At 48.6% G+C, this 25,137-nt stretch overlaps 8 protein-coding genes across 8 annotated transcripts; 4 read left to right on the forward strand and 4 right to left on the reverse strand.

Annotated features, from left to right (window-relative positions):
• Nucleotides 1-189: 189 nt before the first annotated feature.
• On the reverse strand, nucleotides 190-2,606 carry N7479_008478 (putative lipin Smp2; the record flags this gene model as incomplete). Its single annotated transcript, XM_057256172.1, has 3 exons — nucleotides 190-2,018; nucleotides 2,074-2,433; nucleotides 2,498-2,606. 3 exons carry the CDS (start codon nucleotides 2,604-2,606, stop codon nucleotides 190-192), a joined length of 2,298 nt encoding a protein of 765 aa, XP_057110034.1.
• Nucleotides 2,607-3,334: 728 nt separating this feature from the next.
• On the forward strand, nucleotides 3,335-6,514 carry N7479_008479 (Fibronectin type III domain protein; the record flags this gene model as incomplete). The annotated part of the gene is made up of 3 exons (XM_057256173.1): nucleotides 3,335-3,362; nucleotides 3,427-3,534; nucleotides 3,591-6,514. 3 exons carry the CDS (start codon nucleotides 3,335-3,337, stop codon nucleotides 6,512-6,514), a joined length of 3,060 nt encoding a protein of 1,019 aa, XP_057110035.1.
• A 357-nt stretch (nucleotides 6,515-6,871) lies between these two features.
• On the forward strand, nucleotides 6,872-8,294 carry N7479_008480 (tRNA guanylyltransferase; the record flags this gene model as incomplete). The annotated part of the gene is made up of 8 exons (XM_057256174.1): nucleotides 6,872-6,885; nucleotides 6,940-7,029; nucleotides 7,199-7,330; nucleotides 7,389-7,433; nucleotides 7,512-7,687; nucleotides 7,767-7,855; nucleotides 7,907-8,011; nucleotides 8,082-8,294. The coding sequence occupies 8 exons, from the start codon at nucleotides 6,872-6,874 to the stop codon at nucleotides 8,292-8,294; spliced, it is 864 nt and encodes a 287-aa protein (XP_057110036.1).
• Nucleotides 8,295-8,491: 197 nt separating this feature from the next.
• N7479_008481 (uncharacterized protein) lies at nucleotides 8,492-9,283 on the reverse strand (the record flags this gene model as incomplete). Its single annotated transcript, XM_057256175.1, has 1 exon — nucleotides 8,492-9,283. One exon carries the CDS (start codon nucleotides 9,281-9,283, stop codon nucleotides 8,492-8,494), a length of 792 nt encoding a protein of 263 aa, XP_057110037.1.
• Nucleotides 9,284-9,918: 635 nt separating this feature from the next.
• N7479_008482 (WD40 repeat domain-containing protein) lies at nucleotides 9,919-11,802 on the reverse strand (the record flags this gene model as incomplete). The annotated part of the gene is made up of 6 exons (XM_057256176.1): nucleotides 9,919-10,059; nucleotides 10,161-10,287; nucleotides 10,446-10,783; nucleotides 10,911-10,977; nucleotides 11,126-11,225; nucleotides 11,493-11,802. 6 exons carry the CDS (start codon nucleotides 11,800-11,802, stop codon nucleotides 9,919-9,921), a joined length of 1,083 nt encoding a protein of 360 aa, XP_057110038.1.
• Nucleotides 11,803-14,116: 2,314 nt separating this feature from the next.
• N7479_008483 (class I SAM-dependent methyltransferase) lies at nucleotides 14,117-15,458 on the forward strand (the record flags this gene model as incomplete). The annotated part of the gene is made up of 2 exons (XM_057256177.1): nucleotides 14,117-14,502; nucleotides 14,558-15,458. The coding sequence occupies 2 exons, from the start codon at nucleotides 14,117-14,119 to the stop codon at nucleotides 15,456-15,458; spliced, it is 1,287 nt and encodes a 428-aa protein (XP_057110039.1).
• Nucleotides 15,459-16,448: 990 nt separating this feature from the next.
• Nucleotides 16,449-18,155, reverse strand: N7479_008484 (Set1-mediated histone H3-K4 methylation subunit Swd1; the record flags this gene model as incomplete). The annotated part of the gene is made up of 5 exons (XM_057256178.1): nucleotides 16,449-17,523; nucleotides 17,589-17,729; nucleotides 17,796-17,884; nucleotides 17,965-18,026; nucleotides 18,086-18,155. 5 exons carry the CDS (start codon nucleotides 18,153-18,155, stop codon nucleotides 16,449-16,451), a joined length of 1,437 nt encoding a protein of 478 aa, XP_057110040.1.
• Nucleotides 18,156-18,997: 842 nt separating this feature from the next.
• On the forward strand, nucleotides 18,998-24,449 carry N7479_008485 (DNA-directed RNA polymerase II subunit RPB1; the record flags this gene model as incomplete). Its single annotated transcript, XM_057256179.1, has 4 exons — nucleotides 18,998-19,126; nucleotides 19,233-19,389; nucleotides 19,456-19,526; nucleotides 19,590-24,449. The coding sequence occupies 4 exons, from the start codon at nucleotides 18,998-19,000 to the stop codon at nucleotides 24,447-24,449; spliced, it is 5,217 nt and encodes a 1,738-aa protein (XP_057110041.1).
• Between the last annotated feature and the right edge of the window lie 688 nt (nucleotides 24,450-25,137).

Genomic DNA, 25,137 nt, shown 5'->3' on the forward strand with positions numbered 1-25,137 from the left:
AAATGGCCGTTTATAATGCAGTATGCAACTCCAGGTCTGCATGCAATAGTGTTGAACGCGAATATATCGCTGTCGGAGCAGTCTACTGCAGAATCTGACTCAGTTAAGCACTCGCAAGACGGGTATCTATGACGCAAGAAATGCCTAGGATCGACCCCTTATCAAACAGGCATAGCGGTGAGTGTATGTTCAAAGATTCTGAGGCATCTTAGACCGGATGGGAAGAGAATTTGTGCTTGGCTCAGTTGCTGCTTCTGGTTTCTCGGCGATAGGAGACAATTCCTCTTCAACACCGAGATCCCCTTCAACTGACTCGATTATTGAGCCGGCTGGGTTGGATAAGGCAACCGAGTCCTGCGACATGTAGCTTGCGCCGAGATCCTCGGCCAACTCAGCCTCGTCAAGGTACTCGCTGCCTTCATCCTCGCTCAAGTCTTCGTCGTATTCTTCATCATCATCATCACCTTCTTCGTCTTCTTCAGCCAGGTCTTCATCGGCATCTTCCTCGTCTTCGTCTTCATCCTCATCCTCATCCTCGCTGTCTGTTGTCGAGAAGTCTTCGAGCTCATGCGGTGTGTTTCTCCAGTAGGTGAAGTCCGTATATTCCTCGCCACCGGAGTGCACAAGGAGGCTGGTTGGTGGAAAGAAATGATCGAGCAGCTCTTGCATCGTCACATAACTGCTCTTGTACTTGTTGAGACTAAGTAAATCCAGAGACACCTCAGCATTAGAGTTGATTGTGAAAATCCGAGTAGATGGAATATTCACAGAACGATAACTCAATGCGTCTGTCAGTCGATTTCCGAAACCAGCGTAGAAGGGATTTTCCTTGCCGCAAAAGAGGTTGAGAATATCCCGCAGACACGCCATCTTGAAAACTTCGGGTTTTCTCAAGTAGATCTCCCGCCGCAGAGCGGCCATCGTGCGATCTGGGCTACAGATCACTGGGCCCCTTGGTAGTCTGTAACCATCTTGGCAAATGCCGTTGAGATATGCCCGGGTGGTATCTGTTTGGCCTACAGACCGACTCGTAAGATACATGATATTGTATCCATTGTTGACAATGTCGGTGTACAATTTTGCGACTCCGGCGTGCGTCCAATCGCGTCCGATCATGTTGAGAACATGTCCCAACGCATCCGACTTAGTGATAGTTCCATCAATATCGGAAATCACGATCGGGGTGTTGCCATTCCACAAATACATGTTCGCAGTGCAAACTGCTCTGTTGACACTGAAAGACATTGTGTTGCCGCCAGGCTTCAGTTGCAAGGCTTTAAGTTGATCACTTGTCAAGCGGAGTGTCTTGGCGTAGTTCCGGGTTTCAACGGGGAAATAATCATGCAAAGGTGAGTGAGGAGGTGTGGGAAAGCCTGGCTGGACGTCTGATTTAGTTCGGTGATGGCGTGTAGTCAATGATGGCTCCAAGACAGCGTGTTCGCCTTCACTGTGGTATCCCGGGTCAGAGAGAGCATCATCACTTATCCCTATGTTCGGCCGCATCGAGTTGAGGGTGGCTCTCCGATCAGCCAGTTCCTTTGACTCTTCGCTGCTGTAGATCCATAGGTTGCCGTGTTCATCGGCACCAATCAGTGCTCCGATATCATAACTTCCTTCGAGTTCTTCCGCGAGAATCTTGCGCGCAACAACCTCCGCACGAAGAGCATCTTCTTCGTTGCTTTTATACCCAGTCATATCCAACATCAAATCTCCAGTCTCTGTGACATGTGATGGAATGTTTGAACCAGATAGCTTCTTTGACAGTGAAATAGCACGAGACACCGCTTCTTGGGGAGACAGAGGAGGGCTACGAGAGCGGTTGTCTGTTTCGCCCTCGATATCATGGGGTTCGCCATTCCCATTTGCAGAGCGATTTGGCAGAGATAGTCTAGGAGAGCTGGTCGAAAGTACATTGTCCGACAGTGTGTGATCAAGTAGTGGTTTGGCGCTCAAGGAGCCGTGCCGTGAATGAGTGATGTCGGATTCGTCGGGAGATTGCGATAAGGGAGTTATTGTACCTGTTGAAATGGTCAGCGAGATAGATCGAGAGTCAGGGTGAGAGGTCTGTCCTACCTAAATCTGTGTTTGCCCGTACCTGGTTCGATGGCATCGGTGGAGTCTTTGCGCCTTCTGACAAAGTATCCCCATTCCCTTTGTCCAAGTCAAGGTAATCTGGTTCCTGCAACGAATTGGGAATATCCGGCTCACTCTGGGCTCTTGGGCTGGCTGCTGGAGACACCAACGGCGAAGTCTGCAAGGATGCGGGGATGTCATCGGTCGTTTCGAACACAAAGAATGCCTCGCCCGCCTCTCCTAGTTTCATAGCATATTCTTGTTTTATGCCGTTCACCTTGAACTCCACCTTCTTCTCAAATGGACGCAAGAGCGAAAACTTGCCAAACCGAACATGAAAGGGCGAACAAGCGAGGGTGCCTTGAAAGAGAAAAGCCAAATCAGTATCGTGTGTGAATGCCACTTCTCGGAGATCTGTATATACCATCTTCTTGCTCTATAACAATAACATCAATAGCCCCGCTAAGGGTGGCTGGGTTGATAGAATTCCATGTCTTGGAGACGGAACCACTTATAGAGCGATAGAGCTGCATCCCGCCAAGTGGTGTCTAGCACCTCTAACAACGGCTTTGGGTAAGTTTTCAGGCCAATCCGAAGTAACCTTGCAAATTCTAGAAATTCGGAGAGGTAAAAAGAAGGTCTGAACGGTCAAAAAGACTGAGATGAGTTTTGGAGAATCGGGAAGTTAACTTTGGCCCATGTGACTGACACTTGGAGACAAATGGGTCACGGCTACATAACCACTGTCACGGGACAATATCAGCACAATGTCGGTGACGAAAATGAGAGGATAGAGTCTCAGGCTGATGAGAAAGAAGGACATATAAATTATTCCGAGATACTCCGTATTTCTAACATTTGTTGGTTTCGTCAACAGCATTCAACGCCCAACAATTCCGATTATGTCAGCACTGGGGAATGGATGGATGCCGAGGTCCCGTAGCGGCTGATCTCCATTTGGCACTAACCTATTTTGGGTGGCCAATAATTTGGATCACGTGCTCATATCCCACCGCCCACTCCGTAGAGCCATTGGCGATCCTTGCAATTCTCCTGTATCCCGCTGCCCGCGTCCAATGGGTTACAGACGTTGGGATGTATGAGCCGCTATACTTTGCATTTGACGCTTACCCAGCAGTGGTCCCTCGCGTGAGAGTGCGAGGCGTCATGGCACTTTTCCTCGCCGTCTCGATATTATGGGCTTTGATCTGGCAAGTCCTTTGTCCATTCCAACGTTTCCTTTGCTCGGCTGACCCAATTTATGAAGGCTTCTATACCGTGCATGGCAAGTATGTCAGACTTCAAATGAGGTCCTGGTGGAGAAGTTGGGTCTCGACATTCCTCCGCCGCCAGAGGTCACCCTCGAAGAGATCACAGCCCGTGAGATCCGCCTTGCTTGGAAACAACCCGACTTCCATAACTCAATACATAAGCATATCATTCAAGTGAATAACGTGAAAGGTATGAGATAGACTTGGCTCTTTCCTACAACGAAGCAAAGCACTAATAGCCTCTAGTTGGCGAATCCAAACGAGCAGAAACAGCGGTGGAAATATCAAATCTATTACCTGGGAATATCTATCACATTTGTGTTCTTTCCGTTAGCGCCGCCAACTTCCAAACACCCAGCGCGATCCTCCATGTTCGAACAAAATCTCTTCCGCTGTCCGAAGCACAGCAGAATGGCAACGCTGGAGGTCCCATTATCCGCGCCTCGATTCCTAGGTCTACAGTAGGCCTACCAACGCCATCCGCCCCGATAATGTCTCGCGAGCATAGTGCAGGCCAATTACCGGGGAAACGGCCCTCGGCAGGACGGAAAATTTCGCCCGCGGCTGGTACCACGGACGTCTCACACGGCAATTTCGAAGAAACATTTAAGAGCAGAGCAAAGACTGCCAAAGACGAGACTTTGGAGCAATTAGCAGACCGCTTGAAGTCGCTACAGCACGAGAATGAGAGCATGGAAAAGCAGGCAGCAGAGGAGGAAGATGAGCATATTGCTGTCCTGAAGGACCTTGAAAAACAGCGCAGTGAATTGCGGAAGCGCGTCAGGGAGAAGGACGAAGCAAGCGGCGATTTGAAAAAGCATGTCTATAAGTTAGAAAGTGTCAACCGAACCGTGCAGGGCGAGAAGTCTAAGCGCATGAGACTGCTTCAACAGAAAGAGGCGGAGCGCAAGAAGCGCAAGAATGACATATTGCGATGGCAGGAGAAGATTTCGCGCATGAACTCCGATGCTATACAAGCGAAGGATGACAAAGCCAGGATTGAAGAAGAAGGCACGGTGCGCGCAGATGAGGTCCGAGCCAAGATCGCGAAAGAGCAGGGGGAGATGAAGACCATCGATGATGAGATTCAGGATAAAGGAGGACGGGTTAAGAAGCTCGAAGAAGAAAGAATGGGATTACAAGAGGGCGATAGTGAAGATGGCAAGGAGCTGGATCGGATCGACAACGAGCGAGCTCGTCAGTGGGAGCACAAACTGGGCAACCTACATGCACGTTATGCCACACTTGTGAATCTGCACGCGCAAGCCCAGCAACAATATCAAGAAGCCCAAGAACGCCTAAAGTGGCTTACAGCCCAACGACCCAGCAGCTCAGGACCCTTTTCCTTCCCGACCTTGGATCTCGATATGTCGAATTCTGCCACCATTCGGCCCCGTCGCCATCGCAGCTCACTCAATAGCAATATGTCTTCCCCTCTGAACTTCCCGGGTATCGAAACGTCATTTCCAACTACCATCAACTACCCGTCCGGTCATTCACCTACATTTCCTCCGAGCTCTGCGTTTTTCAATATCAATAATGGCATGGCTCTTCCGGGCCTGTCTGATCCCCCCGAGATCATGCGCTCAGATACGGAAGCTGCCTTCAATAACCCGCAAATGAGTCCCCGTGCAGATGCTCTCTTGCCATCCGATCTCCTTGGTGACGAGGAATCGCCAGAATTCCCACGATCTATAACTCGTCCAAGATTCGCAACTATGGAGGCGTCTAGTACTCCATTAGACAGCTTCGGCCATGGCCCAGTGTCGCCTGTTTCTTCGGACAGTCGAGCCGGCAGCATCTTTGCCAGTCCACTAGAAACTCAAAATCGGCAGGACGAATCCCAAGGTGTGCATTTGTCTGCTGCTGGGGATGCCCCGAAAAGCGCATCCCGAAAGCTTTCTGGACTTTTCGGCTTTCACCGGCCTCGTGGGAAAACCCTGGCAGATGAATCTCCTATGCTGGGTAGTTTGAAACCCGGTCAGAGTCAATCATTCCCTCGCAATATTGATGAGCTGGATCCAATCGGTGCACGCCGGAGACGATCGAGCTATACTGGCAATTGGGCAAACCCGATGTCATTGTTCCCTCGAAGCAACACGGCTGGTGTCACCTTGGACAGCTCTTCTGATCATGCACCCTCCCGGCGAGCTGCTTTCTCAAATATCTTCTCATCCAGCAAGTTTGGCTTCGGTGGTGCTGGCACCCGTGGGAATCCCGATCTTAGCAGTGGATACAATCAATTCAGTCCTCGACATGATCCTATTGATCCATCATCACTTCTCGGTGGCGTTCGACGAGGTTCTCTGTCTCCGCGACCTTCATCGACCTCATTCGACATACCGAATCAGCTGCCGCACACCTCTACAGACAACCGCCATTTCGGGTGGCCATCGACTGAGAATGCCGGGCATCGCAACAGCCCGCTTGGATTCGACTGGGCTGCGCCATCCACTTGGTCTCGAGCCCCTTCTCGGCGACCTTCAATACAGTATGGATCGTCCGGTCATCTTCCTCTCGGTCTAACCGGCGAGCCTGATTTCGTTGAGGACACGTTTGACCGCCACTATCGACCCCTCCAGGCACCCATTGGCACTCGCCCATCATCGTCTCATCGACCACTGACCCCAAAGCTAAATCCAGCTGCTCCATCGTTCACGGCGGTTTTGACGGACGAGAAGTCGGAAATAGGCACAGGCAAGAGCAATGATCCTGACAGTCCACTTGATATTCATGAGTACGATGGATCTCCTTCAGAGTCTCGTACATCTCGTTCCCTCTCCCTTTTCACTGGCGATTCATATGAATCGTTGGAGCTCATGCCATCCGCGACTTCCATGGACAATGCCTCTAAAGAGTCGTTCATTCGCAAGATCACGCGTAAGGGCAGTTCCAGCAAGTTCAGCTCATGGAAGGATCGCTCGGGACTTTTCTCTAAGAAAGCTGAATCCTCGCAAGGTGATATTGACGAGGATGTAGCGAGCGAAGCGCAGCTCGGCAAAAGTGTCGATAGCACTGTCTCAAGCGTGACATCCGCCGACCGCTCAACCCGCAGCAGCCTGGGATTCTTTTCTCGTAAGTCCCGCAAGTCTGACAAGGCCAGCGAGACTAGCGAACGAGCCAGTGAAACTGGCGATGAAGAGATACCCGAGGAGATTGAGAATTCTTGATTCTCACGTGTATCTATAGACCATTTGGTTCTGTCCTTTCACTTTCATTTCCTAGATTCTAAAGCATCATCCTCCATTAGGGTTTTTGATATACATCTCAACGACATACTAGTTTTATTTATGGAATTTTGATTCTGAATAATAGCTACCTAAGTATCTGTAGATTATGTATTAGCGTGTAGTCTTTACAAAAAAAAATGTATTACTCTTATCCATTAAATCACTTCCAAGTCCTTGAAATCAAGAACCTTTCGAGTTGACTGGGGCAAATGCGGGCGGGCAGAAATCGCACAAAATGAGAACTGCCATTCTTCGGACGTATTCATCACTTAACATCAAAGTCCAATAAATCAAACAATGGCGAACTCACGGTACGTATTGAAAATTCCAAAAAAAAATTATATCCAGCTCCTAAAAGAATACAGATTCGAGTACGTCAAGTCCTTCGAGCAGCCGGATGTGCTGCTCCCCAATACCTGGATTGTGGTCCGCATTGATGGACGAGGATTTCACAAGTGAGTCTCCATCTCTTGTTACTTTTAGGGATGCATGTCTGAGGAATCTTCATGCAAGAAGATAAAATAGCATCTACATATCCATATTTCTATACATATCTTTCACTAAGATATGCTGTTCTTCTCAAGCAATGCATCCATCTCTGTATTCCGGATCTAACATATATAGACTCTCTGATCACTACGCGTTCGCGAAACCAAATGACCGCCGGGCACTGGATCTGATGAATGCTGCGGCAGTTGAGGTCATGAAGGAGCTTCCGGACCTATGTATCGCCTACGGAGTCAGTGATGAATTCAGGTGTGTTCAGCTCGTTTCATCGGTATCCTCGCAATTACTACTAACAGTACTCTCTCAGTTTTGTTTTCCACCCCAACTGCCAACTTTTTGAGCGGCGTAATGGGTGAGTATTTCCTCTTTGCTTCTATCTCGTGCGGTGTAATTTGCAAGAACGGCCGTTGACAGGACTTCTTCCATCCAGGAAACTAGTGACCACCATTGTCTCTACGTTTACAGCACACTACATTTACAAATGGAGCGAATACTTCCCTGAAAGACCTCTCCTACCATCTCATCTGCCATCTTTTGATGGGCGTGCGGTCATCTACCCAAATTACCAAATTCTCCGTGATTATATGAGCTGGAGACAAGTTGATTGTAAGTGACTTTGTCATGGCGAAATGGCCTCGCAATGCCCCTAGTTCCGAACCACATCCGACTGACCCAATATACCTAGGTCATATCAATAACCTCTACAATACTACGTTCTGGACAATGGTGCTGCAAGGTGGAATGAGCAACACAGACGCCGAGCAAGAGTTAAAGGTGAGCCACTATTCTTCCAATTCGAATTGCAGGCAATTGACTTGATATTAGGGCACTTTGTCTGCCGACAAGAACGAGATTCTCTTCAAGCGGTTTGGAATCAACTACAATAACGAGCTAGAGATCTATAAAAAGGGCACTGTTCTCTATCGCCAGGTATGTACCAGTTTCTATGCCGTGTTTCTCTGTTCTGTATTTCGACGCGTTTTAACATTCATCTCAACAGTATGAGCTAGAGGAACCTAAGCCTACAAAATCACCTGCAGGCAAAGAACCACCAGTGGTCGAATCTAAGCAGTCAAGGTCACAACAAGATAAGATTCGCAAACTGCGCCGGAAGGCACAGGTCGTAGTTGACCATGTCGATATCATCAAGGATGAGTTCTGGGAGAAACGACCATGGATTCTATCAGGTAATCCTGGAAAATTACCAGCGTAGTTTAGCTTCCCACACAAAAACCAAAGATAGGCAATTACATTTCCTATGGTTGTAATACTCATGATTTCGCCAAACAAAAAGGGTATCTTGGTTTCTAGATGGCATAAGAAAAAGTTGGATATGCAAAATTTTATACATGGTCCTGGCATGCATGTGAAGCGCTCCAATATCAAAATAGTTGTAACAAAATGAACACATCAGGCTTTGGCTTCCTTGCGGTCCTTCTTCTCCTTTTTAAACTTCTTTTTTAGGACTTCGGCATCCACTTCACTCCCTGTGCTCTTAATCTTCTTGCTCTCCTTCTTTTCCTTTTTCGTCGTCTTCTCCTCTAACCGCGTAACAGCCTCATCTGTCTCCGTGGTCTCTGCCCCAGTCTGATCAGATTCCTGATCAATCGATGTGGGCGTAGGATACTCCTCCTCAGAAGCAGTCCGCTTCTTCTCCTTCAAAGCCTTCTTCGCGAGCTTCTCAGCAGCCTTCTTCTCCTTTTTCTCCGCCTTTGCGGCCCTCTTTACACGCCTCCCCTCCTTCCTCTCCGCCTTCTCTAGTTTCCGCGCAGCCTTCGCTAGTTTCTTAGCCTTACGATCAAGGCCATCGTCTTCATTCTCCCGCTTGCGCTTCGACTTGGAGGTAGATGTTCCGTTGTCATCCTTCTTCTTCTCCGCCCCCTCAAGCGTACCAGCCAACCCATCCCCCCTCACAAAATGCCGATACAGCTCACTCGTCAGCGCATTGTTCTCGCGCGCAGATGTAGCCTCAAAACTGTCATTCCCGACGCCCTTCAGGGCATCTTCAAACCCGCGCAGCCACCACTGGTTTGTCGGGTCTTTTGTTGTCTTCTTGCCCACGCCGTGGTTGTTGGCTTTGCGTGATACGAGGAGCGGACGGGTGAGGCCGAGTCCGCTGTGTGCGCCCGGTCGTTTGTTTGGGTTCAGCGGGTTGCCTGGACCGGACCAGCCGTGCTTGATTAGGTAGGCTTGGGCGTCCATTTTGTGGGTATGTTTAGTTTCCCTTGGAGGTGTGGGGTTTGGGTGGACAATGAGGTTCAGTTATTGAGACTTGGATATTTTAGGAGTTGAGCATGTACCTAGGTACGTTGTGGAATGGGAGGAAAAGTAATTTGGAGCTGGTCCCTTGTGCCTGAAGAAAAGTTTTGATACGGAAAAAAATGTTTGAGATAAGATTCGACACCTCAAGGATCAGGCTACAATAGGGGACGTCAGTGTACAGTCAGAGAATGTTCCCTGTTCAATGCCGCGACTCCTATTTTCGTTGTTTTGCTATTCATTCTATCACAATACACAAATAGCTCTGGGTTTCTTTTTATTTTAGAAAGAGTAAATGTGATTTTAAACCATATAAATTAGTCCAATTGGTAGGTAGTTCTTATAATGGATGTTGTTTGATTTGGAATTTATGCCCAAACGTCTAGGAATATATTTCCAACATCTATACTATCAACTCAATGAACAATTATTTTACACACCACAGCAATTCAAAAACTAACGAGATAACCTCATATGATTCAAGTGCGGAACTATCTATTTTTACCCACACCCCAAACACCAATGATACACAACAGACCGTCAGCAGCAGATGCATTCACCCGCACACAGTACACAGACTAGTACGGCTTGAACCTATCCTTCTTCTTCTCCTTCGGCCGAGCCTTTGCAGACCCAGGCTGGACTGGAGCATTACTCTCCTCAGCTGGTCTCCATGCTCGCACGAAGCCATCCTCGCCGCAGGTGAAAACTGATTGACTCTGATAGACGAGGTAGTGGGATTAGCGAGGGTTATAAAAAAAAGCCAAAAACAGCCAAACAGATAATAACAAATAACAAGAATCATTCCCTTCAAACGTACCTGTTCATCTAAATAAACCGAGCGCACAACCTCCTCGCAATGAGCACGGGGCAAGCGCCACAGATTATCCCGGTCTAGCTTCCACGACGGGCTGGAAACGAGTGGGACAAGATCGAGACGGTTGTCACTACAAGTCATTAGTTAGCAAACACCTAAAAAACTAGCCCACGAACAACCCAAGAAATACAAGCACACCAGCAGGTGTGAATGTGTACGCCATCACTTCTTCACAGCACGAAATACACACACAAAAAAAAGACACAAAATAAGAGAAAAGAAACATACATCTTATTTCCAGCAGCGATATACGGCCCCTGTGCACCAAGACACAGCTGCGCAACATACTCACAGCCCAGCGGGTCGCGCACGTCACCGAAGTGCACAGGTTCGGGCTCCTGCGAGGCGTCGTCCGGGTCCGTGGCCGGGTACACGGAGAAGTGTTCGTCGTGGCTGAGGGCGAAGATTGTGCGCTCCGATAGGAACCCGGCATGATGTACAGAGCCGTGGTTGATCACTTGCACCAGGGCTTCGTCTTCGTCTGTTACGGTTGTATCGTAGATGTTAACTAGTCCGTCCGTGCTGCCGGACAGTAAGATGTTGCTGCGCGTCGGGTGATATTGGAGCTGTGTACCACCGGTAATAGGCAAGGTGCCGATGTAATGGTTAGTCTGGCTGGTGCTGCATGTAGGCATTAAATGGGGATGGTGGGGAATGTTGGAGGGACTGAGCTTAGAATGGAGGTACACTTACCTCGGTGATATCGTCGTTGTGACTCTCCACATATTGGAGGCGGAATTCCTGGGGGGATCGAATATCCCTGTTTATTGATTAGTGGGACTGGCTTTTGATAATAGAGCACAGTTGGTCTTGTCTTGAGGTTGGAAGACATATCCCAATACAGTTATCAAATAACAATGCTGGGTCCAGCATTCAAATCAAAACCGAAGTGTTAAGATGAAACCTACCAGAATGCAACAACAGCCTGTGAAGAGACAAGCTCCGTACCCGCAACAATAGTGTTTGTCCCCGGGTTACAAGCCACAGACAGAACAGGCGAATTTTTCGCTAGAGACGTAGACAATTAGCAAATATGCATTTGAGGAGAACAGCAGCCATATTCCAATCAAGCCAGGACCATCCTTGAATCCAAGCGCCGATAAATTCTCCGAAAACCAGTAACAGGCCACCGGAAATGCAGCAAAACACAAAATGCCCTTGTCCCTTGCCACGGCAGGTTCCCGAAGACCAAAAGAGGCAATAGATGCATAAAACCATTTGTTTTTCTTTCTTTTTTTTTTTAAAAAAAAAAAAGCTTGAACAAAACAAACTCACCGGTTTTCATCTCCACAACCGAACTCCCATTCCCAGTCCGAACATCCCAAACCTTCACCTTCCCATCCCGGCCACCCGTAGTCAAGAGGTGCGCCTCGCCCATGGCGAAGCTCCGCAATGTGGTAACACCATTGTGAGTAGCGTTTGAGATCACAGACCCACGATCAAGATCGGCGGCGTCAAACACGCGCAGCGAATCATCTGACGAGATGGCGGCGAATGTTCCCGGCGCCGATGGGACGATCGAGTAGATGTAATTATCGGCCGGTAGCGACAGAGTCGATGAGGCCACTGCTTTGAGTGTGTGCATTGTAGAATTTGAGAGCTAGTTGCTGCTAGTCCCTGCAGTGTTGTCTGGATTTGATATAGAGATATTGATCTCTGGAGGGGTTGATCCCACTGTGGCTGATGCGATACAACACGCGATTATCCGATTTGTTTATTGTCTTCAAGTGTGTTGGCTGTAATGATGTTTGAGTATTACGTTGTATTATTAGGAGCAATTTAATCAATTCCTGGGTTTGGATGAAGTTCTTCGGGGGAGGGTTAGGGAAAATTTCCTGGCTGTGGGGCCAATATCTGCGCATATACGATGTACGGATGTACGATGTACGATGTATCGATGTATCTTGTTCACTACAAACCTATTTACTCGAATAAGACTATACAACATTGTAAATGTAGGAAAGGATCGATTCCCTTACTGTAAAACATCGAGCCAAAAAAAAAAAAAAAAAAAAGAAAAAGGGACTTGTTTCCTAAAATAAGGGGCCAAAAAAGTACCATGTACAATGTACGCTAGATGTTAGTCCCAAACAATGCACTATGCACACTAAACCCAATCCCACCCGGGCATGTAGTTGGCATGAGCTGTCAGTACCAAGGAGGGTTGGTAGAATATCCCCGAGTCGGCGACCTCAATACGTGGAGCAGCGCGGCAAGCGCCTTGTATATTTCACTTTCCTATATTATTGTAGATTTAATGTACGATGCAAGGAGAGAACTCGGGATTTGACGCTATGACCATATATATATTTCTTTGTACACTACGGAGTACTTTCTACTAGTAGATCAATCCCTGTCGGGCTATTTGGGGCATAGGTAATATGTATTAGTAATATGAATCCCGGGGTGGAAACCGACCCGGTGTCCTGGGAAGGCTAAATGGGGAAACACCATTGGGAATGTTGACACGTATGATAATATCGTAATACATATATGTACATTATCTATGTATGCATGTGGATAGTCCACGGGTACTCCGTATAGAATTAGAAACAAAATATCTCATGTGCTTTGACCTGAGACCCAGCACGGTGGTCCGGTCTTAGGGTCATTCTTACATATCACAAAGTGGTAAAATGATTTACCAGGGCCAAGGTGCTAAAAGGCAGCTAAGGTGCCAAGATGTGGTATCTCATTTGATTCGCTCCAATGTCACATCCACGGACCCGGGGATTTGGGTTGCGGTGAGGGGGGGACTTTATCAGACACAAAGTCCAGAGTATAGGTTTTATATATATATATATATAGAGAGAATGTAAACTCATTGGAGATAGACATTCCCCGGGCACTTTTTAGAGATATGGATAGGGATGTATATATAATGTAATATACTCTCCGTATTCCCGTATCCAAGGCAGAAAAGCGCCACGCCGTAAGTAAACGCCTTTACCAATCTACTGGGCCTAACTATTAAATCTTTTTTTTTCATTCCCAGGAAATGGTAGGCCCAGACGGTCCGCGTCCCGCTACGTGGGTCAACTTTTGCTCCCGATCTACCTAAGACATTGGAATTCCTAGAAGTTCCTATTTAAAAAAGCAAAAGAAGAGAATAAAAAGAATAAAATCCTATATGTGTACGGAGTATATATATATATATGTAGAATTACCCCCTAATTGGTTTAGCTGTTTCTTCATCCGGTGTTCTGGGATTCCTGTGCATAAAGTGTACAAAACTGAATATATATACTACTCCGTACATAGAAAAAATCAAATAAAAATATATAAATATACATTAAAAAAATAATAGAAAGAAGATATAAACAAAATATAAACAAACTATCATTTCAAATATCGTAAGTTGCTAGAAAATAGATATTCTATGAAGTACTTTCGACTAAATATTTTTTTTTAACACCAAGTACCAGTCGCCCGGGTCGTACTTTTCCCTTCTGCAAAAGTTCTGCAACTTCTGCAACTTCTGCAACTTCTTCCCCTTCTCTCATCCTTGTTTTTCTTTACCTGCTTGGCCCGCACCCCGCTATCCCGCCCGACGGGAAGGAAATCGCTTCACAACCTTAAAAACCCCCTTCACCCCTCAGCTCTCTTTCTTTCTTGAGAGCTACCTAGCTATATATATATATATATATACCTTGAACTGCTTCCGAGTCAGTTTGGGAATTCGAATGAGAGCTTCACCCGACCGTCCATTCCTCAAATCCTCACGCCATTTACCTCTTGCTCGTGTGCTTTCGCTGCGTTTTAGCATCTCAGAGAGCTAATCTGCTTTTTTTTTTTTTCCCCTTGGAATCTTTTGGGAGGCTTTTTTTTGTAACTGGCATAATCACTCGATTCACAACCGCCTTAGATATCTTGCACAATCATTGATGGTCGATATCAACATGTCTTACAGAGAATCTTCTGGTTCTTTCCCTGTGCCTGACCGCACATCGCTGCCGAAAATGTTTAATGGGGATACCAGGCTGCGACACCTGCCTCCCATTACTTCTCCACCCCCACCCAAACGATACAAGTCCGAGTCAACTCCAGGGAGTGATGCCGGCCATTCTAGATACTACTCACACTCCGTCGCGACTGATCGAGTCCGATCACGACAACCCTCTTCCGCCATGGACTTGTACACGCTGATCGATAGAGATCCCATTGATAAAGATCCTCGCAGGAATGCTCGCTTTACTAGCAATGGATCAGTAGCCACACAGGCATCTCACACGTCAAACGCATCTCAAGCATCCCGAACGTCTCCAATCATAATTTCCGATCGCAAGTATGTCACTCCATACTCAATTGTGTAATTCAATGACTGACCTCTGTCCTGATAGGATACCCGAGAAGTATCCGAATCACAAAGAGAACGGTCGATTGTACCATGGCTATCGGAAAGGAATATATCCGCTCCCGTGCGACGAGGAAGAACAGGACCGTCTCGACATATTCCACAAATTGTTCACTGTTGCACGGGCCGAGGATGGCTTGATCTATGCACCACACCCTCCGGGATCTAGAATTCTCGACCTAGGCTGTGGAACAGGTATCTGGAGCATCGAAGTTGCGAACAAATACCCAAATTCCTTCGTGGTCGGTGTTGATCTTGCGCCAATACAACCGGCCAATTTCCCAAAGAACTGCGATTTCTATGCCCCGTTTGACTTCGAGGCGCCTTGGACCATGGGAGAGGATTCATGGGACATCATCCATATGCAGATGGGATGTGGTAGTGTCGCAAGTTGGCCAAGTCTCTACCGACGAGTCTTCCAGCATCTCCGGCCGGGCGCCTGGTTTGAGCAGGTTGAAATCGATTTCCGGCCCCGCGTCGAGGACAAAAACGGCGAACCGGGACGTGCTATGGCTAGCTGGTACTCGACCTTGAAGCATGCAACTGAAGCTACCATGCGACCGCTGGCCCACAGCTCCAACGAGACAATCCGGAATCTGCAAGAAGCAGGCTTCACCGAGATCGACCACCAAATTGTGGGGTTGCCTATGAACCCATGGCATCCCGATTCCCACGAGCAGAAGGTTGCGCGCTGGTACAACTTGGCTATCTCCGAGAGCGTTCAGCCATTGTGTTTGGCCCCTTTCAGCCGGGTTCTTTCTTGGTCTAGGGAGCAGATTGACCGCATCGCATTCGACGTTAAACAGGAAGCTTTCGACAAAAAGATCAAAACGTACAACCTTCTGCATATTTACCAAGCGCGAAAACCCATCGAGGAAAGCCAGTGAATTCTAACCGCTATGGCAGCGGACCAAAGGGTACCTACCGCCTTCCAATTCGAAGGAGGTGATCTCGACAGTTCTGGGGTTATGGCCCAAACGGGTTTAAAATAGACCAGGCCACTCACAGATTTTGGCTGGCCCAGAGTGTGCACTTGCCACGTTACGTTGAATGTGCTTCTGCTGTAAGTGGTTGCAACGGGTTGTTTGCCCTAGAACCACTTTACAGCACAGCTTTATGATTCTTGTTTTTTTTTTTTTGTTCCATGTCCAGGTCTGTATGAACCGAGATATCTATTATCTCCGAAAAAAATGGCCTTGTAGGCCCCAACGGCAGGACTATGAATGGTGTTTCATTGACTTAAGCAGGGTTGGAGGATTGACGGCTGACACGATGTGTATGTGTACCTACGGCCCATTCGGGTCATGACTTTTCTTTCTACTCTACTCTCTTTTGCTTTTGTTTCTTTACTTTTTGCATGCTGGACTTTGCATCTTTTGGCGTTTTGGGCTTTCAGCCAAGGATTCGAATCTTTTCGGCTTATATATACCCAGATTACTTTCCAAGGTTCCTATAGTTTCTGACCTTTGCTACCTGAATGCCGAGTCAATATGTCTATTTGGAATCAACTTTCGCTCTTTGTATTTTTAGTTTATCGATGAAAAAAGATCATGAGTCTCAGAAGGAACATATGTAACTCCGATGAATATAGCCTGGGCCATTATAATCATCATGACCTGACTACGTCGTATACATATGTCCACGGGTATTCGTATATCTTTTATCATACATTGGCTGCACGAGATCAAACAAAGTCCAGAGCCCCGGAAGCTTTCCCCTCCCCAACGCCAGATTGCAGACCAATCATCCCCTAGAGAAAATAAACGCCACCATATGCAAAACATGCTAGCACAGCCCTCCAATGGAGATGCAGAAGGTAGAAAAAGGAAAGTATAACGCACACAAAACACACACAAAAAAAAAGAAAGACCTGCCTACTATCGCCGCCTATTCCTAGTAACACCCCTTGAAGCCCCATTAGCCGTAGGCTTCTCCGAATCCCCATTGGCACCCTCCCTCCCAGTCCCAGGCGTCCTCCGCCGCATAGTCCCTGGCCCAATAGCGACAACATCCTCACCAGAATCACTGTCCTCAACATCCAGCAGGATAGGCAGACTAAAAGGCTCAACGCCATCAGCATCCCCATCCCCCTTCACCGACTCACGCGTCACAGCATCCGGTTCCTCATCCTCCTGATCCAGCCGCCGCTGATGCACTTGTTCGGCTGGATGAACATCAAACTCATCCTCCGCCTCCATGTACTCAACATTCTCCTCGACCTCGCCGAAATCCGGCGCCAGCGCCGACCATTTCTGCGGCGACACTATCGACCACGTGTATATGCACCCAGTCTCCAGCCCACACGCCACAACCATCGGCCTGCTCGGGTGCCATTCCACAACGCCAAGCTCTTCCCGTGGTCCCTCTAGGATCTTGACCAATGATCCGTGGCTGCGTTCCCATACGTAGATATCTGGGTTCATGAATGTTGTCGCGGTGACGAACTCGCCGGTCGATGAGAATGTCACGTGGTTCCAGCTGAGACGGTTAACCACGTCTTGGAACTTGTGCTCCACTTGCAGTTTTATCGCCGATGGTTCTAGGTCGATCCCCAGTTGTGATAGGTCTGGCATTAATACTGTGCGGATTACTCGGTCTGAGCTGTTGACTAGGAGGTCGCGCCCATTGCTGGCTAGACGGAGGAGGATCACTACTCCGTTGCAGAGGCGCATTGAGTGGATTGTTGTGCAGGTTTGTGTTTCGATTATGTTGATCCAGCCTTTTGAGGTGCCGGCGATTATGTGGTTACCGAAGGCTGTGAAGATGGTTACGCATGTTGAGTGTTTAGCATCTTGTGCTGCTTGTTTGGCGATTACGGCTGGGTCGATTTCTTCGTCTTTTGAGGCTTGCGGTCTGAGGGGGGCGGAAGGGAGGATTCGTTTGATTGGTTTTGTGTCGGAGACGTCTACCAGTACTGGCTGGTCTTCGAAGAGAGAGGCTACGAAGAGGAGGCTGGAGAACGCAAGGAGTTAGTTGATATAGCTTGATAGATAGTAGGGGAATTGTGGTAGCTGTACTGATTGAAAGGATGTAGCTCGGCTATGTATACTGGCGCCTCGAACCGGACTGTGCGGATTCGTGAACCGTCTTTGAGATCCCAGAGGATGCATTTCCAGTCTTGGGAGGAAGTGAGAAGGTATCGACCATCGCGAGACCAACTGGACATTCAGTCAGTATTTTGGGTCTCAATGTAGATCGGCGTGTCTGGTCTGGGGAAATTGTACCTCAGAGACTGGATCTGTCGCGTGTGACCTTGCAATTTGCGCGCCACGCCATTAGTTTCAATATCGAAGATTACCACTGTGCCATCAACCTAGAATATTTCTTAGTCTTCCAGCCGTTATATTGATATATGTTTTTTTTTTTTTTTTTGGATTATTGGGGTTCACGAACTCGTCCCGAGGCAAGGTAGTCGCCTTTGTGATTGAAGCTTAAACATGTCGCATGACCGCTGCCTATATTGTGTTGACCTGGTCAGTTATATCCATTGCCAGCAAGTGTAGGTGGCATATACTCAGCTTCTCAGTCAAAGTATCTGGGTATTCCTGCGCCAGGACAAATGGATCGACGAGTGAGAGATTCATTGCGCTAGGTGCATGAAGATGAATGTGGGATATCTGAATTCAAGATGAATCCTCAGCCTGTTAGATAGGCCAGGATAATAACTGGTGTTCAAGCATCCAGTGTGACCTCCAGATACAGTGAAACACCTGATATGTATAGCGTAGTGATAATAATCTTAATTCCTTCTGCCAGTGTCGATATCCTTAGAATCTGGAAGATGCTAGGGCGGTGACAAAGCCCATCTAAAATATACCCAAGTCGATGCCTAACATTGATGCCTGGATCATTCACCGCTTTCATCTACCATAGTGAATGACACATTCAATCTGCCGCTGCCTGTACTTTGGGGAAGGTACCCACAAATCTGCCAAAGCGGTGAGTTTCCGTTTAGACGGCAACCATCGTGCAGGGAAAACTCAAGCCCCATCACTGGGAGGCAACCTCAGAACATCACCCTTTCATCTCCCCGACACGCCATCCACCCACCGCCTTTACAACTCAGGAGGATCGCGTCTTCTCATCGCGATACTTCTTCAAGATACTGCGAAGACAATATTCTTTGCCGCGCTCTTTTTTCTCCTTCTTTTCTTCTTCGTGACGTTCGGGACCTCTAGGTCGCCGGCGCCCTCGTGGCAAGGGCTGCCCAAGGCCTCAGCCGGCCAACTGCTTCCACACCACCTTCTTTTTATCGCCGCTACGTGTAGATTTGACTTCTAGCTTGCGATAGAGTCTATCGCTTCCTTCCCCGCGACATTTACGAGCCGACTTTCGTCGTTTACACCAGTTTTACGACACGCCTGCGTGACTGGTCATATCCGCCTTTTTTCATCCTCATTTTTTTTGTCACTACAACTCCGCCATCATGTCTAACGTGTTTTTCCCTTATTCGAAGGCGCCTTTGCGCACCATTAAGGAAATCCAGTTCGGTCTATTTGCCCCCGAAGAGATCAAGCGCATGAGTGTGGTCCATATCGAATATCCTGAAACACTGGTGAGTAACTCTCGGTATTTTTTCGTTTGCCAGCATATGAATTATTTTCAGATAAGGCCTACCCTGCCTATGCGCGACAACGATTTGATTGCTGACTGGGAAATAGGATGACCAACGCCAACGGCCTCGGACCAAGGGTATCAACGACCCTCGCCTAGGTACCATTGACCGTCAATACAACTGCGAGACTTGCGAAGAGGGTCCGAAAGAATGCCCTGGGCATTTCGGTCACATTGAACTCGCGTCTCCAGTGTTCCATATTGGTGCGTTACAGATTTGCCTCGGTTTTCTTTAGTCTGTTCTCTTCATGCTGACTCTTGCCCCCCTAGGTTTTTTGACTAAAATCAAGAAGCTTTTGGAGACAGTTTGCCACAACTGTGGAAAGATCAAGGCCAACACGGTTAGTCATCCCTGCTGGGATGGCAAATCTTGAGTGGTTCACTTTTGCTGACATGGATATCAGGCCGACTCGAAGTTCACCGAAGCCCTTCGTTTCCGTGACCCCAAGCGACGCTTCGATTCTATCTGGCGACTTTCCAAGGATGTTCTGGTATGTGAAGCCGATGCACCTGCTGATGAGGAGGAATTTTCGAAGGACTCCCAGAAAGGCCGCTCCCACGGCGGCTGTGGTAACGCTCAGCCCACCGTTCGGAAGGAAGGCATCTGTCTGGTTGGAACCTGGAAGCCTAGCAAGGCCATGATGGAGGATGAGATGGCTCAACCGGAGAAGAAAGTCATCACTCCTACAATGGCCTTAAATATCTTCCGAAACATCTCCCGTGAAGATGTCCGCATCATGGGTCTCAGCAATGACTATGCTCGTCCCGAATGGATGATTCTCACTGTCTTACCTGTCCCTCCTCCGACAGTTCGCCCTAGCGTTGTAATGGGGACAACTAGTGGCGCTCGCGGTGAGGATGACCTTACTTACAAGCTCGCGGAAATTGTCCGCGCGAATCAGAACGTTCAACGCTGTGAGCAGGAGGGAGCACCCGAGCACGTTATTCGTGAATTTGAATCTCTTCTTCAGTACCACATTGCCACCTACATGGACAATGACATTGCTGGTCAACCCACAGCGATGCAAAAGGGAAACCGCCCCGTGAAGGCTCTTCGCAGTCGTTTGAAAGGAAAAGAAGGTCGTTTGCGTCAGAACTTGATGGGAAAGCGTGTCGATTTCTCCGCTCGTACTGTTATCACAGGTGACCCCAATTTGAGGCTGGACGAAGTGGGTGTCCCGTACTCGACCGCTCGTATTCTCACCTATCCGGAAGTTGTCACACCCTACAATATTGAGAAGCTCCAGAAGTTGGTTGCGAACGGACCCAACATTCACCCTGGTGCGCGATATATTGTTCGTGACAATGGTGAACGTATCGATCTCCGTCACGCTAAGCGTGCGGGTGCTCAGCAGCTGTTGTATGGATGGAAGGTCGAGCGCCATCTTGACAATGGCGATTATATTCTGTTCAACCGTCAGCCGTCTTTGCACAAGGAATCCATGATGGGTCACCGTGTCCGCGTTATGCCTTTCTCCACATTCCGGATGAACTTGTCTGTTACTAGTCCCTACAACGCTGATTTCGATGGTGATGAGATGAATTTACACGTCCCACAGGGCGAAGAGGCGCGAGCTGAGCTTGCTGAGCTCACTTTGGTGCCAAAGAACATTGTTTCTCCACAGCGTAATGGTCCTCTGATGGGTATTGTGCAAGATACCCTCTGCGGTATCTACAAGATCTGCCGTCGTGACACCTTCCTCACCAAGGACCAAGTTATGAACCTCATGTTGTGGGTTCCTGAGTGGGATGGTGCCATTCCACCACCTGCAATTATTAAGCCTCGCCCCCGTTGGACTGGAAAGCAGATCATCAGCATGGCCTTCCCCTCTGGTCTCAACCTTCTGCGCGTTGACAAAGACGGGTCACCTTTGGCTGAAAAGTTCAGTCCTCTTAACGATGGAGGTCTCCTGATTCACGGTGGACAGTTGATGTATGGTATGCTCTCCAAGAAGACGGTTGGTGCCAGTGGTGGTGGTGTCATTCACACCATCTTCAACGAGTATGGTCCTGACACCTGTGTCAAATTCTTCACTGGAGCCCAAACCATCGTTGGATACTGGTTGCTGCACCACGGTTTCAGTATTGGTATCGGTGACACCATTCCCGACCAACTTACTATCAACAAGATCGAGGAGGCAGTTCGGAACAGAAAACAGGAAGTCGAGGAGATTACGGCTAGTGCCACTGAAAACACATTGGAAGCCCTGCCTGGTATGAATGTGCGTGAGACATTCGAGAGCAAGGTCTCTCGTGCTTTGAACAATGCTCGTGACGAAGCCGGTGATGCCACAGAAAAGAGTCTCAAGGATTTGAACAACGCTATTCAAATGGCGCGGTCCGGTTCCAAGGGTTCGGCAATCAATATTTCGCAGATGACCGCCCTTGTCGGACAACAGTCTGTGGAAGGCAAGCGTATTCCGTTCGGCTTCAAGTATCGTACTCTCCCTCACTTCACCAAAGATGATTACTCTCCCGAGTCACGTGGATTTGTGGAGAATTCATACCTCCGTGGCTTGACTCCTACTGAATTCTTTTTCCACGCCATGGCTGGTCGTGAAGGTCTGATTGATACCGCTGTCAAGACTGCCGAAACTGGTTACATCCAACGTAAGCTGGTCAAGGCCCTCGAGGAAGTCATGGTCAAATATGATGGCACTGTGCGTAACTCCCTTGGAGATATTATTCAGTTCATCTACGGAGAGGATGGTCTCGATGGTGCCCACATTGAGAACCAGCGTGTCGATCACATTAAGTGTTCCGATGCGAAGCTCATGGAACGATTCCGTGTTGATGTTATGGACCCCGAGCGAACCCTCGGCCCAGAGATTTTGGAGCAAGCTAACGAAATCGCTGGAGACATCGAGGTACAGAGATACTTCGATGAAGAATGGGAAGCTATTCTGAAAGACCGTGCCTTCCTGCGCACGGTGGTTAAGGAGGATGAGGAGATGATGCAGCTTCCAATTAACGTTCAACGTATCCTGGAAATGGCCCGGACCACTTTCCGTATTCGCGAGGGCACAATCAGTGATTTGCACCCTGCTGAGGTCATTCCCCAAGTACAGCAGCTCCTGGATCGCTTGGTAATCGTTCGTGGTAACGATCCCATTTCGCAGGAGGCTCAGGTCAATGCGACTTTGCTGTTCAAGGCTCAACTGCGCAGTCGCCTTGCTTTCCGCCGGCTTGTCACAGACTACTCGCTCAACAAGCTAGCATTCCAACACGTACTGGGGGCTATCGAAAGTCGCTTCGCTCGTGCGGCAGCCAACCCTGGTGAAATGGTCGGCGTTCTTGCAGCTCAGTCTATTGGTGAGCCCGCGACTCAAATGACACTGAACACTTTCCACTTCGCCGGTGTGTCATCCAAGAACGTCACGCTTGGTGTCCCGCGTCTTAAGGAAATTCTCAACGTTGCCACAAACATCAAGACGCCATCCATGACTGTATACCAAGAAGGCATGAAGACCCACGATAAGGAGGGTGCTAAACTCCTTCGGAGTCTCGTGGAGCATACCAGTCTGCGGTCTGTGACAGAGTCGACGGAGATTTACTATGATCCCGAGATTCAGTCCACTGTCATCGAGAACGATAGGGATATGGTGGAATCATACTTCATTATTCCTGAAGACAATGCCGACGATGCATCTCAGCAGTCAAAGTGGTTGCTTCGTATTGTTCTCAGTCGTCGCTCTCTTCTTGACAAGGGTCTCACGGTACAGGACGTTGCTACAAGGATCAAGCAGGCATATCCCCGTGATATTGCAGTCATCTTCAGTGATAACAACGCCGACGAGCAAGTCATTCGTATCCGTCAGGTTCAAGACTACAAGGATGACGATGACGAAGATGTTGAATACGATGTCACTTTGAAGAAGCTTGAGCAGCACCTGTTGGACACTTTGACCCTTCGCGGTGTTCCCGGTGTTGACCGTGCTTTCATCAACGAGAAGAGCAAGGTCCGAGTCATCGAAGATGGTACACTCCACACCAGCAAGTCCGACCCTCTTTGCAAGGAGTGGGTTCTGGAAACTAGTGGTTCTTCTTTGGCTGCTGTTCTTTCAATTCCTGGCGTGGACGCCTCGCGCACCTACTCTAACCAGTTTATTGAGATTTTCGAGGTCTTCGGTATTGAGGCTGCCCGTACGGCTGTGCTTCGCGAGTTGACCCTGGTGCTTGCCTTTGACGGCTCTTACGTTAATCACCGTCACTTGGCTCTGCTCGTCGATGTCATGACTGTTCGTGGTTATCTGACGCCTGTTACTCGTCATGGTATCAACCGTGCGGATAATGGTGCCCTCATGCGTTGTTCCTTCGAAGAGACAGTTGAAATTCTCCTCGAGGCTGCTGCGTTCGGAGAGCTTGACGATTGCCGCGGTGTGTCAGAGAACTTGATCCTTGGACAGATGGCGCCCGCCGGAACGGGTGAGTTCGACGTCTACCTGGACCAGAGCTTGCTCAACACCGTCGTTTCCAACAATGCACGTTACGGCCTTATGGGTGCGGTCGGCGCGAAGGATGCCATTATCTCGGACGGTGCTGCCACTCAGTATGACACTGGTTCTCCCATGCCCAGCTCCCCGTACATGGCCGGTAGCGACCCCGATGCGACATTCTCGCCTATGCACCAGATTGGCCAGGAGCCTACTGGAGGTCTCACTGATTACCAGCCTAGCTCTACTTCCTTGGGTGGGTTCAGTCCCGCGGCTCGCAGCCCCGGTGGCTACTCTCCAACAAGTCCTTTCAATACCAGCCCAACGTCTCCTGGATACTCTCCGTCTTCGAGCTATTCACCGACATCTCCTGGCATTGGCATGACAAGCCCGCGAATGATGACGTCTCCTGGGTTCTCGCCTTCCAGCCCATCGTTCCAACCGACGTCTCCGGCCTATTCGCCAACCTCGCCTGCGTACGGCCAAGCGTCACCCACCTCTCCTTCATATTCCCCAACTTCGCCTGGGTTCTCGCCGACGTCGCCTAACTACAGTCCGACTTCCCCGAGCTTCAGTCCGGCCTCGCCGGCGTTCAGCCCGACTTCGCCGAGCTACAGTCCCACCAGTCCTGCGATTGGCGGTGCTCGGCACCTGTCTCCAACATCTCCCACCTCTCCTAAGTACACACCAACTTCGCCTGGTTGGTCTCCCACGAGCCCTCAGTCATACTCGCCGACTTCGCCCAATTTCTCTGGTTCTCCGACGTCGCCTACATCTCCGGCGTACAGCCCGACATCCCCGGCATATAGCCCTACGTCGCCACGCCAGTGAACATCGTACGAAGATGGCTTGCTTGTCTGAGGCTCGTGCTCTACACCTGTACCATCATCGAATTGACCCCAAACCGCTAAACAAAAAAGATCTTTTCGCGCTACACATCTCGAAAATGATTGATAATTTTTTTTTCCACGATATCGGGGATTGCCTCCCATTCATTGTATCTGTTTAGTCTTTTTTTTTAAACCAATTAACCAACAACACGTGCCCCCGTTTGGTTTCAGTCGCCATCGTTTCGAGATTGCTTTGCTTTTCCCGGCGCACTATTCCCTCATCGTGCGAAGACCGCACATGCTTCGATCAGTACTGAGGATAAAATCTACGGATACTGTGAGATGGAAGTGTGGACTTCAATCACCATTGGGGAATTGCCCGAATCTTTTTATTGCATGGAAAGCGCACCGGGGATGTATTTTGACTGCTGCTTTCCGTTTTGTACACACCCTCCTGAGGGGACGAGTAGATTCCAGCAATGTTGATGATATTTGCAATACTTTTCCTATAACATGTAAAAGGGTGTCTATGTAGAGTCCTTGGATTTGGCTTACTGTCTAGAGAAGTGTACCTAGATTCTATTCTGGTATTACATATGTACAGGTTGAAGAACATTTGAGATAAGATAGTCAAGCAGGACTAGATATACAGTACATATAAAAAATATGCCTTAAAGGAGTTGTAGAAA

Source organism: Penicillium vulpinum (genome assembly GCF_028829585.1).
Source record: "Penicillium vulpinum strain IBT 29486 chromosome Unknown utg000003l_segment0_segment0, whole genome shotgun sequence".
Classification (NCBI taxonomy): domain Eukaryota; kingdom Fungi; phylum Ascomycota; class Eurotiomycetes; order Eurotiales; family Aspergillaceae; genus Penicillium; species Penicillium vulpinum.